A 13,498-nucleotide genomic window follows, 5' to 3' on the forward strand; every position below is an offset into this window, starting at 1 on the left:
CAGTTAAGCATCTCCCAGCCCTGCCTCCCGGGGGAAGGACATATTTTTATTTCACGGTCATTCCATATATACTTAGTTTGCCCTTTCTTTGTTTTACAGGTGTTACTGCAGAAATGCAAAACTTGGTCCATCGGCGAATTTATCCGTTTTTACTGATGGTTGTGGTATTGATGGGGATCTTGTCCTTCCAGGTCCGCCAGTTTAAGCGCCTTTATGAACATATTAAAAATGACAAGTAAGTCTAGATTTCCATTTATCTAACTGTTTTTAAGATGTCTCTTTCTTAATTTTTGTTTCTAATGTGATAAATCATAGTTGAGAAGAGTGCTCAGATTATGGATACGTTTTGAGGTAGAATTAAGGATTTGCTAACAGATTTGATGTAAGATGTAAAAGACAGTGTTATCAAGGATTCCACTGGGGATAGGGAGCTGTCTCTTTTGGAGATGAACAAGACTGGGAGAAGCAAGTAAAGGGAGGAAGGCTTTAATGCCCATTCTAAATAGTTTTTAGTCTGTTTCCTAATGTTTTGGTCTGACAGTACATTAAATAGTTTTAGATAAAAATAAGCCTGTATGAGGACTTGGCCCACCTAAGCTCTACCTGCAACCAGGGGCCACTGGGTCACTCTGACCATTGCCAAGAGAGGCTGTAAGGTTCCTACAGAAGTACCGTAGGGCCTCTGAGGGAAACTGTGACCTCTGCTCCGTGAGAGATTGAGGACAGCCAAGGAAAACACGTTCTGGGGATAACAGCCGTCTGACCTTCCATGTCCTAACAAAGCCAAATGGTGGCTGGCAGAGAGAGTGAGTTTATAATATAACTCCATCCTGGTTTGCCAGGAAGAGTCCCAGTTTACACGTGTTGTCTTGTTGCATTGTTAACAACACTCTCGTTTAGACATGAGATACCTCCTCACACCTGTTGAAGTGGCTACAATTAACAACTCAGGAAACAAACAGATGTTGGCAAGGATGTGGATAAGGGGGAACACTTTTGCACTGTTGTTGGTGGGAATGCAAACTGGTGCAGCCATTCTGGAAAACAGTGTGGCGGTTCCTCCAAAAATTAAAAATAGAACTACCCTACAACCTAGCAGTTGCACTAGTAGGTATTTATCCAAAGGATACAGAAATGCTAATTCAGAGAGGCGCATGCACCCCAATGTTTATAGCAGCACCAAATTATGGAGAGAGCCCGGATGTCCATCGATTGATGAATGGGTAAGAGAGAGAGAGAGAGAGAGAGAGAGAGAGAGTGTGTGTGTGTGTGTGTGTGTGTGTCTATACACACATACATATACACAGTGGAATATCAGCCATCAAAAAGAAAGTCTTGCCATTTGCAACGACACATAGAGTGTATTATGCAAAGCGAAATAAGTCAGGCAGAGAAAGACAATTATCCTATGATTTCACTCCTGTATGGAACTTAAGAAACCAAACAGATGAACATAGGGGAAGGGAAGGAAAAATAAGATAAAAACAGGGATGGAGACAAAACATAAGAGACTCTTAAATACAGAGAACAAACTGACGGTTGCTGGAGGGCAGGGGAGGTGTGGGATGAGTCAATGGGTGATGGGCGCGAAGGAGGGTGCTTGTTGTGATGGGCACTGAGTGTTATATGTAAGTGATGACTCACTGGGCTCTAGTCTGGAAACCAGTACTACGTTGTATGTTAACTCACTTGAATTTAAATGAATAAAAAAAAAAGATGAAATTTAGGGTGTTCAAGACTTTTCCAAAGCATTCACTGACAAAAAACCCAAGTATGCTTGGGTAGTCTGTAAAGTTCTGTCTACCGGGAAAGAACAGAGAGGGGATTTCAATGGTGAATGTCCCATTTTTCTCACTTCACTCGTTTAGGCTGACGAGTACATTCTGCAGACAAGGCAGACGAGACATGGCCTCGGCTTTTTGCTGCTTTCTTCCTCACCCTTGTCCCCCACCCTGCTCGTCTGCCCCAGCGGTCTCTCCTGCCTACCTTGGAGCATGTCTTACTCGTTATTTTCTGCTCTTTTGCTGCAGCCCAGTGTACTCTCTTCTCCCACGTTCGTTCTTCGCATAGCAAACTGTGAAGGGCAGGCTCCCTTGAGGCCGCACCTCGGGTGCCGTGGTTTCCGCCGGTCCAGCAGTGTCGGAAAGGGAGCAGGCTCTGCTCGTGGGGTGTGCGGGGCGGGCTGTGGGCACGAGAGGGTGCTCGGTCATTAGGGAGAGTGGGCGGTGGGCTCAGAGTCTCCTTTCTCTGCACTGAGTTCCTTTTTGGTCCTGGGCAAATGAATTAAAATCACTGTTGTCTCTGCTTTTTATTGCTTTTTCATTGCCATAACGTCAACCCCATTTTTGGCATAACTTGGTGTATTTTGTGATTATGGGTGTGTCAGGCAGTGCCTGACATTAGCATCAGGATACATTAGCATCCAGTTGTCATCGTTTAAAACATTGATAAGCCGTCACAGTTAAAAATACACTGGTGGGGGAACTAACTGTGAGGGAAAGGAGTAGTTAACATCAGGAAAAGGATTGGTGAGAGAAAAAGAACGAGGATTATACCGTGGGATCATGGATGAAGAAGCAATAGGATTAGTGAAATGCTTTAAAAAGTGACGTGAAACTACTCGGCAGAAACTGCCACAATTTCGCGTGAGGCTGGTGTGTGTTGGTGGAAAAGTGGTGAAGGTCAGAGAAGCGAAAGTAATGGTGAAAAGTGAAAGTCACTACACTGAGTCCAGCACATGCCAGGCCTTTGTTGCCGTGGCTTTTGTGTGTTTCTTATTTCTTACAGCAGTCACGGGGCACAGTACTGCTGTCCTCGTTTTATTGGCGAGTAAATAAATTGGGTCTCAGAGACCCAGCTCCCGGGCCAGCCTGTCGCGTGCCGGCTTTGCTGTCCCGTGCTCGCACAGGTGGCTGAGGACCGAGTGACCACTCGTGGGTCTGCAGCGCTGACTTCACGTGGGCACCGTGTACCCCAGCCTCCTGCCGCTCATTGCCACAGTCGGCTCTCACCCACTGTCCTCCGAGGCTCAGCCTGCAGCCCGGGCCCCAGGGTCAGGAGGCCCCCCTGCTTCTCCACAACCGCTGCTGTTGTCCTGGGGATGTGGTGTCTGGTCACGCCAGCCGTGGTCACTTCTGTGTCTGGTGCTGTAGCCCTGCACCCTTTGCCCTGACCTCCGTATCATCATGGCACGTGACTTAGGGACGTGTAACGCTCTGTTGTTGGGCCGTAACCTCCTTCCTTCTGTCCCTTGCATATGCTCACTTCTCTGCCTTCTCCCCTTTGACCTCATTGAGACTCTTGCCCTTGGGTTTCTCCTTTTCTCTAGAACTAGAGCTATTCTGACCCACTTTCTTCTCTACCTAGCTTTCTGTTTCTTCAGATCTGTCTTCTGAGCCGTTTTAGAAAATATTCCTAACAGATAAATGCCCTGAGTCAGTTGACTGTGTCTTACCCCCCGGTGTCTGCGTGTGCACGAGAGCCCCAGCCTTGGGGCCAGAGTACACACGCCATTGCCTGGGATCCGAGGCCTTCCGACGTTTGCTGCTCTCACCTCGCCGTGAGCTGCCTGCTTATGTGCCGTGCCTGTTGCCAGTGTTCATTCTACGTTCCCCTTCAGACCATTGAAGGGTTTTAAGTGGGAGTGATCTGATTTGCCTTCAAAAGATGTATCACTGGCTGCTCTTAGGAAGAATATTTTAATATGTGGGATCATATAAGAGAGTAACCACCCTGTTTTTACAACCTAGATACCTTGTGGGCCAACGCCTCGTGAATTACGAACGGAAATCTGGCAAACAAGGCACATCTCCACCACCTGCACAGTCGTCCCAAGAATAAAGTGGTTGTCTCAACTACCTTGACCTTCCCCTTGCCTTTACGTGTCCTTTTTTGTGGACTTCTCTCTGGGAGATTTTTCCCAGTGATCTCTCAGCATTGTTTTTAAGTTAACCGTATTTGACTTGTGTTCTCAGCATTCGGAGAAGCAGCGTGCAGGGCCCTGCCGCCCTTCCTGCATCTTCCACCATCGTTGCTGTCTGAGGTCTGTACATGTGTAAATAGAAGTTCCTGGATACCCTAAAACCGTGGATTAAACAGAATGTGCATTGTACATCTTTAAACAAAATGTATATTAATTTATTAAATCTAGTTGTCACTTTATTTTGGACCTGCTGTGATCTTGACAGGAAATGTGCCGCAGAGCCATAGTGCAGAGGCAAAACTTTCTCACGACGTCCTTTGGAGCGCGGTATCCCATTAAGTAAACTGTGCATTCTGTCTTTCTTGGCTGTTCAGACCTTACCAAGAACTTGAAAGGAAACAAGTAGAAATCAGCAGTGGAGTGTCTGTGGTAAGAGAACATGGACTTTGTGCTTCACTGTCGACCGTTTTTGGAAGTTATTTTGTATAACACCAAAGCTGTTGTACATTTTCTACTGCCTGATTTTTTTTCATGTGTCTGTGTTTATAATATTGTATAGTATCTTGTGCTAGGTGAGGAAATTATTTTTAATTTTGATAATTTAATATTCCTAGTGATCAGCATTAGGGGTTGGGCTTTTGTGCTTGTTCGGGGCATGTCTATACTTAGAGAAAAAAAAAAGTCCACAAGAACGTTTTCCTTAGTTCTCTCCAGCCCCTCTTTTCCACACACAGCTGTCGTTTTTTTTCTCTTTGGCAGCAGTAGCCAAAGGTCATGCCGGATCGCGAGTCTTCTAGAATACTGTCAACAACAGTACCGCATCATACTGGAATTAGGACACACTGAGGTGTTAGCTAAATGCACATGTCGTTTGTGGTCTTAGATCGGCAGCACCAGGGAAGGCAGCCTACAACACCTGGTCCCGCTGCTTGGGGCACCCCGTTGGGTCAGGATCAGGGAGTCTGTTTCTCCTAGTTTTCCATGAGTAAACCCCAAAGTTTCCAGAGCTTTTTGTTTACAGAAGAAAACTACAAATGAAACCAGTTTGATTTTACTCGTCCTGAAGGAAGCTGGCTTGAGCTGGCCTTTTTAACATAGGAGTGAAGAAGGTGTTTCATTGGAAATGTGCTGTAAAATCGCAGAATACTGAACACTTACAGATCTGGTTTTCCCTGAGAACCAAAGCTTCAAGAATGAAGTATTTAGAGCAATACAACAGTTGGGCACACGATCCCAGTATTTAATGGTAATGGTATATTGTAAGGGTGGTGTTTGTGTTTTGAATGTCCTCAGAGAAAATGGGCAGCAGAGGTCTTCAGGAACTCTTAAAGAGTTTCCATATAGTATTAAAATCTGTAGACTTAAATCTGAAGATTCTTTAAATATGAAAGTCAGCCAAACGTAAGCTACCACAAAAGCAGACATATTCTGGTTGTTTTACATTGCAGCAGTTTTTCCTGAAGTGGTAATACTTTACCTTAAAATGTAGTGTAAAACATCAGTATCAAAAAAAAAAAAGCTTGACATGGGGTTCAGTGTTAACACCCTCTGGCACTTTGTAGCAGTCCTTTCCCTTGTATTTGAAATAAGGTCTTTGCTAGCCCTGCATTTATGTGGAAATGGAATCCTACTTTAAAAAATTAAGAGCATTTTAAAATGTACTGCCACCTATCGTGGTATGTGTCTATATAAATTGTTCTCTTTGGGAGAAAAATATTATCAATTGGGCATAGAACTTGATTATATTAATTTAGCTTTCTTTTTAAAATTTTCAGAGAATTTATAGATCTTGATATAAAGTCATTGAACACATTTATCCATTTTATCGGAAAGAGAGCTAGGCAGATACCACAAAAAATTAAAAATTGTTGTTCTACAAAATTTTAAATGAATCTTATCAGATATTTTGTAAAAAAAAAAAAAAAAAAAACTGAAAAGAAAAACATACATATATATGAACATATACGAATGGTGAGAATCTTGCCCTCCATTTCACCGGCAGATAACTTTATCTTGTTGTATCTAAGGATTTCCTCTTGGTTTTCAGTTGTGCTCTGTCCTGTTTTTAATAAGATGAAAACTTTCATAAGGAAAGCGTTTGCTGACATAATATTTACATGGGCAGCACCAGAATTTTATGATTAATCAATAGTCTCATGAACATTTGAAACCTCTGGTTCAGAAAGTTCTAGTATTGCTGCCCTTCATGTAGAATTAAAAAAAAAAAAAAATAGTGTAGTTTTGCTTCATTTTACATTGGGCTAAAACCGTCTTCAAGGAAATTAATTACAAAAGAAGACCATTTTGCTTTATTTTTAATTGTTTATAAATGGAAGACAAATCAGCATTTGGGAGTAAGTTTCACATGACCAGTTATCAAATGGTCATATTATGAGGTGTGCATTTGTCATTATTAGCAAATTATGTTTGAGTTTTAAACTGTTGAAGCTAATAGTTGAGATGAAAACAAGAAAATACCAATGTGAGGTTTATGTATAGCTAGCCTTAAAAAAGTTCCATGTTTTTAGGTGATTTTTTTCCTGTTAGTTCTCTGGAGAAACAGTGGAAATTGGACATCTCAATTCCAGATGTAAACAAAAAGTAATTTTTATTTCAACATTTAATATAGCTGTTATTACTGTGGATCCTTGTGTTTTTTCTTTCCCTTATTCAAGTAACAGAGAATAACTTTTTCTTAAATGATTTGGTCTTAGAGATGTCATTTCTGTATTGGCAAATGCTATTATTAAAGTGTAATTCTTGAATTTAGGTTGAATTCATGACTTTTTAAAACGAAGAAGCACTGGACATTTCTCCACTGTATTGTGTTTACCCCCCGACACACACACACACACACACACACACACACACACACACACACACACGAGAATGTAGTGCCGGTCTAAGAACACTGGCAGTTTTGTCAACTTCGCAAGTTAGCTACTCATTCTCACTTTCAGGACTATTTTAAGCTCTCTACTTACTGTGATAAGGTTTATACTTGTAAAATTTTAAAGTGATTATGTTCAAAATACTCCTTTAGAATGTTACCTACTCGGTTGCCATCAAGAAAAGACAAAATGTGCCACTAAAGTATTAACAAAAACCTTGTGTGTGGAGATTGTAACTCCCTTGGTTGGGCTGTCTTATATCTCATTTGTCCCTCGGGCACATATTTTCTCTTCACCCTGTTACTGCCCTGTGTCATTGTTTAAAAGCAGCCATCATGAGAAAGGGTTTCTTTTCACGTAATCTCCAACAGTATGCTTGTTACTAATACAGTATTAAAGGTGTAAGACAGTATATACCCAATTTCATTCCCAGTGATTTTGTATGAGTGCCTCATTTTGTGTCAGCAGAGTAATACACAATACCTTAACTGGAAATGTAATGACTGTAAGGCCTGGAACTGACTTGTAGATGGTACGTAGAGCACTTAGTTATTTAGGACGTCAATTTTCTATTGAAGCAAACACCTTAGACACCCAGACCAATTTTATGTATATATATTCTAAAATGCTCCCTTTTTTATGTGGTTGGTTGTTGCCTTCTAAGTCAAGAGAACAAAATTGAATAAAGCAAATGTTAGCTGTAGCCTAGTTTTTTTGGTTTGTTTTTGCTTTGTTGCAAAATTACTTCAGAATTACAGAAATGTGCATTATTAATCAGCATAGGTAGACAATCTAGGTTATTAAAAAAATTTTTTTTAATGTTTATTTTTGAGAGGGAGACCGAGTGCAAGTGGGGGAGGGACAGAGAGAGAGGAGGACACAGAATCCAAAGCAGGCTCCAGGCTCCGAGCTGTCAGCACAGAGCCTGACGGGAGGCTCAAACTCACGAACTGTGAGATCATGACCTGAGCCAAAGTCGAATGCTTAACCAGCTGAGCCACCCAGGCTCCCTAGGTATTTTTTAAATATAATAATTACATAAGAAAATTAATATATGATTATAGCTCCTCCATTCAGTTTTCAGTGTAAATTTAGAAGTATAGTTGCAGAGAACACATCCCTCTCCCCTCATCCCCTGACTGTATTGCTAGACCATCTTCATGGGCAACAGTAAAGGCCCTCGTCTTGCGGGCAAGCTGCCTCCCGCTTCGGCAAGATCCACAGGCCAGAGCCTCAGCAGGTTTTCTCTTTAAGTGGATACTTGGAATAGAGTAAAATCAGTCAAAGCCATTTTATGTAGCTGCCTGTAAATCTCAGAGAAAAAGGAAAGAATTGCATGAAGCTTTTTTCCTCCTGAGTTGCCCCCATGTGAAGAGATCCTTTTGTTTCGAGGTTCAAAACTTGATGGTTTCTTTTTAATCAAGTGCATTTAAGAAACACTTTTTAAATGTTTATTTTATGTATTTTGAGGGATAGGGTGTGTGAGAGAGCAGGGGAGGGGCAGAGAGGGAGAGAGACAATCCCAAGCAGGCTCAGCACCAGAGCCTGAGGCAGGGCTCAGTCTCATGAACCGTAAGATCATGACCTGAGACGAAATCAAGTCAGACGCTTAAGTGACTGAGCCACCCAGGCGCCCTCCAAGTGTTATTTTATTTATTTTAAATGCAGTGGTGGTAGGCAAAATGTTATCTGAACCACAGGGCATCTGTGAGGTTTTACAGCAAAGGGGACTGCATGGTGAATCTCAGAAAGTGGCCATTCCCCCTCACACCCCACAGTTCACAGCCACTCTTGTTGGAAAAACGAAACTGCTGTCACAAGTGGATTAAGGGTCCGAGGAGGTAACGCTCTCCTCTCCTCCCTCCCACAATGTTTCGTTTTGGGGTCTATTTTGTTGCCCTGCCCTGTACTGAGTACTGCAGTTGAATCGAGGTATGGTGTCTGCCTTCAAGTAGCCCAGTTAGAGTGGAAAAGGCCAGAAAAATGAGCAGAGGGTTCTAACAGGGATACAGTGCCCTGAGGAATACAGAGGAGGGGCCCACTGTACGCATAGACTCGTCCCCCACGCCCCCCGCAGTCTGCCTCCCACAGCCCCACACTGCTGGAATGGGCCGACAGCAGCTGGTGACCTGGGTGGAGGCAGTCCCTTCTGCACCCCTGTACATGCTTAATCTTCCTTTTGAAATTTCTCTTTTTACACATAGGCAACAGTGCAGTGTCTTTCTGCTTTTCCACATTTGTTCAGTAGCTTTTTTAGGACAAGAAGCTTTGTGTCAGCAACCCCCTCAATAACTCCTTTTTTCTTGGCTCAGTTGCATCCGTCCCTCCTGCCAGTTACACAAACCCACTGGACTGATGGAGCAGAACAGAAAGTCCAGAAATAGACCCACATGCGTAGGGACAGGTGAGTTTTGACAAGGTGCGAAAGTCAAACAAATGGTGCTAGAACAATTGGCCATCCAGATGCAAAGTTAAAAATTGATCCATATCTCAACATCTGCAAAAATTAAAATTACTGTATTCCTAAACATGAAAGCTCAAACTATATAACTTCTGGGAAAAAACAGGGAGAAATGTTCAGCCTCGGGTAAGGCAAAGATTTAGATTGGATACAGCCCAGAAGCACCATCCTTAGAAGAAAAATTTGATAAATTGGACATTATCAAAATTGAAAATGTCCACTCTGATATATGTCATTCAGAAAACAAAAGCCATGGAGTGGCAGGGAATATTTGCAGAACATTTCTGATAATAGACATGCATTCAGAATAAAGTCTCAAAACTCAGTAGTTTGAGAAGATCCATTTGCCCATTTTTAAAATGGGCAAAATATTTAAACACTTCACTAAAGAGGACATACAGATAGCAAATAAGCACATGAGAAGCTGGTCAATGTAAAAGCCATTAGGAAAATAGAAATTAAAACCTGTGAGTTACCACCACATATCAGAATGACTAAAAATACCACGTGTCGGTGAGAATGTGAGGAATGCTCAGGTTGTGCTGGAAGGAAAGTAAAGGGGTGAGCTAATCACTTTAGAACAGTTGGGGGCACCTGGGTGGCTCAGTCGGTTAGGCGTCTGACTTCAGCTCAAGTCGTGATCTCACGGTTTGTGGGTTCCGGGCACAGTCAGGCTCTCCAGTCAGGCTCTGTGCTGACAGCTCGGAGCCTGGAGCCTGCTTCATATTCTGTGTCTCCCTGTCTCTCTGTCCCTCCCCTGCTCACACTCTCTCTCTCTCTCTCTCAAACAAAAAAAAAAAAAAAAAACTTTTAAATAATGGGCAGTGCTTAAAAGGTTATAGTAAGTACTCACCACCCCCAGTTACTGACTGAGGAAAAAGTAAGTCCATATGATGACTCAGACATGAACGTTTATGGTAGCTTTATTTGTAATAGCCCAAAGGTGGAAAAAATGCACATGGCCAACAACAGGGAAAGAGATAAATGGTTATCCATACAATGAAATACTGTTCCAATAAAAGGCAATTAACTTGATATACGCAACATGGACAAGTCCCAATGCTGATTGAAAGCAGACCAAAAATGTCTGCTTTCGTTTATCAAAACTTTTGGAAAATGCAGAGTAACCTACAGAAATCAATAGAAAGCACATGAGGGGGGGTTGGTGGGGAAGGACATGGAGAGATTTCAAAGGGGCATAAGAAAATGGGGGTGATGATGTGTCCGTTACCTTGATGTGGTTCTGGTTTGACATGTATACATCTGTCAAAGAATTGCACATTTTAAACTTGTGCAATTTGCATGTTAATTACATCTTGATTTCAAAAATAAATTCCATGTTCATATATGCTCTCTAATCATTTCATACCTTATCTTTCTACAAAGTGCCCGCTTCTCCTTTCTGACTTTTGGCTGATGACTTTTCTATTTCACCGAGAAGACCAAAGCAATCGGAACAAGTCTTCTCACAAGTTCACACCATCACATTTACCCTCTTACTTGCACCTGTGCCCAGATGCCCCGTGGGCCATGCAGGCCATGCACGTCCCCTCCGGCGTGGCTGCCCTGTACGTAGAGTGAAATGTGCCCCCGGGCTCATGTGCGACCACTCCCTGAGCCCTGCCCGCCTTGCACGGCCTCACTGGATGGACAGGACTCTCACCCGCTCAAGGCGCTGCTGCAGATCTCCCTCTCCCTCATGGTAACTGTTGTGGTTCCTTCCCATCATCCAGACGTTTCCGTTGTTTCTTGCATAAGAAAAATCTTCACCTCCTTCATCTGCTCTATTTTGCTTTCCTTTTCAGTAAAGGCCTTCAGTTATCGTACTCCCGCTTTCCAATTTTTCCTCTCCTTTTCCAACCCTACTACAATCAGCTATTTGCTCCACTCTTCCGCCGGAATTGCTCTTGTGAAAGGCCACCAATGGCCACCCCTAACTTCGGTGGTTAATTCTCGGGTCTCACCGGAAACAGCTGGTCCCTCTCTCCAGTGAAACCATTTCCCTTGGCTCTCAGGACACAGCACTCCCCTCATCTTCCTCCTACCTGTCTGTGGACTCTGCTTTATAAACTCCTTCACTGACCCTGTCTTGCCTTCCAGCTCCGTCTGGGACCTCTGTTCTACCTGCACCTATTGACTTGGTGATCTCGCTTACTCTCATAGTTTTAAAGGCCGTCTAGATGCTGATCACTCACATACATATTTATTTACTCATTCCATCTTCCTTCCTGGAACTCCAGACACATCCGTGCGGCTGCCTATGTGGACTCTCCGGACATCTCGAACTGAGTAGGTCCAAAACACAACTCGTGATTCCCCTACCCCAGATTTATTTTCTCAAACTTCCCCTTTCAGTTGGTAAGCACCTGGACGGATTCAGGTTGCTAAATAAAAAATGTTGGTAACACCTTTGACACGTGTTTTTCCACGCTTCACGTACAATTGGGCAGCAAGTCTTAACTTCAAAATAAATTGGATTCTGGCTACGTCACAGCACCCCCACTGCTACCATCCTGGTGCAATGCACCATCATCTTCCTCCTGCCTGGGTCACTGCAGTTTCTCTGGAGCTCCTGACCTCTGCCCATGCTCTCTTTTCTTTCTTCCATTGACTTTCAACACTGGATCCGGAGTGATCATGTTGAGATCTAAGATCACATCAGTGCTTTGCCCAGGTAGCTAACCATCACAGAGTCCCAAGTCCACAGTCGCTTTGAGGCCCCCTGTGCTCACTGTGCTCCAGGCAGCCTCCTTGCTTCCAGAACAGGTCAAACCTCTGGGCCTTTGCACTTGCTGCTTGCTGTGCCTTATTGTTCTTCCTCTAGGCTCTCCCCAAGTTCTTCCTCTCTTCACTGAAGTGTCATTCTTAGGCTTATCTAAAATTGCAGCTCCTGGGGCTTTCCCCGACCCCTCTACTGCTGTGTTCTGTCTCTCATATGTATTAACATACTATATGGTTTTCCTGTATTGTTTACATTAGCATGTTTCCCCCCATTTGAATGTAAGCTTCGGAGATTTTTTTTTTGGTAACTATTCGGAGATTACTATTGTATTTCAGGACGGTTCTTGGGACATATTCCATATTCAATAAATACTCTTGAGGAAATAAATGGATGAAACAGCATAAAAACAATGTGTCTATGATTAAAATAAAAACTGAAAACCTGTGCCATTCTCCAGAGGTAATTACCACTATTAGTAGTTTAGTGTTTGTTTCCAGAATGTGGTGTGGGTAAACATACATTCACAGGCTCCTTTTATCACAATATAGGTAGTGTGCTCCCACAGACTCTGCTCAATGGGGTGCTTTTTTTTTTCTGCTTTATATTTCATGACCATCTTTTTATATCAACACTTAAGTAGCTACCTCATTTAATAATTCTGGCTGTATTGTATTCTGTTGTGTGGATAAGATTATGATTTCAGTTTGCTGAAAGACCATTAGTTAACCCATTTTATTATATGCTATAATAAACACATTTGTCCGTACTAATTTATATACTCAGGCTAGTATTTCTGTAGGATCAATCGGTAAAATATTGGTAAGTCATCAAAATATAGTACCAAATGGCCCCCAAATGTACTAATTGACATTCCTCTCTCACCAGCATATGAGATTCCTTGTTTTCCCATATTATATCAACATTAAATATTGACTGTTTTAAGTTTTTGCTAATGCTGTTAATTTGGAAATGTGTGTGCCCAGGTAGAGGGATCATGGGTGGGGGTGATGCCTCTAGGGCAGGAGGAAGGGCTGCCTGACTCTTCCTGGAGATAACTTATTCCAGTTCTCCATTTTCCGGGCTAGAGGTGAGCAGGGGAAAGCAGGCTTCGGGGGCCTCATACATTCAGGGTGGGTTTAAACGTAGCCGCCTTGTACACTGCCCTGGTCAGGATTCACCAGAATGGAGCCAATTACTCTACCCATGGACCCGAACCTACTGTATCAGAAGACATGGCTTATGTCCTTCTAGACCCGATCATATTGGCTCAACCATTCCATCTTCCTTAGGAAAACAATTTAAACAGAATCTTCTTTTAGCTGAAAATCAGCCTCTGTCTAAACTAAGTGGCTCTTAAACTGCAATCAGCAGACCGAGTGGGAGATGCGAGGATATCGAGGCTGGGGACCGCTTGGACGAGCACGTGCAGCATGAGCGCGACAGTCGAGGAAGGCAGGGCCACATTCCTTCGGGGGAGGGGGGAGCTCGTGCCACCTGCACCG

The 13,498-nt window shown here is 43.1% G+C and overlaps 1 protein-coding gene across 3 annotated transcripts in view; it reads left to right on the forward strand.

Moving 5' to 3' along the window:
* Nucleotides 1-6,687, forward strand: part of MARCHF6 (membrane associated ring-CH-type finger 6) — a 74,808-nt gene extending 68,121 nt beyond the window's left edge. For all 3 annotated transcript variants that reach the window (XM_078444394.1, XM_078444389.1, XM_078444392.1), the window contains 2 exons: nt 100-235; nt 3,750-6,687. In XM_078444394.1, the coding sequence (XP_078300520.1) occupies nt 100-235; nt 3,750-3,840 (227 nt within the window). In that variant the 3' untranslated portion in view covers nt 3,841-6,687. The remainder of the gene's footprint in view (nt 1-99; nt 236-3,749) is intronic.
* Nucleotides 6,688-13,498: the final 6,811 nt, after the last annotated feature.

The sequence above is a fragment of the Panthera onca genome, chromosome A1, assembly GCF_046562875.1.
Source record: "Panthera onca isolate mPanOnc1 chromosome A1, mPanOnc1 haplotype 2, whole genome shotgun sequence".
Classification (NCBI taxonomy): Eukaryota; Metazoa; Chordata; class Mammalia; order Carnivora; family Felidae; genus Panthera; species Panthera onca.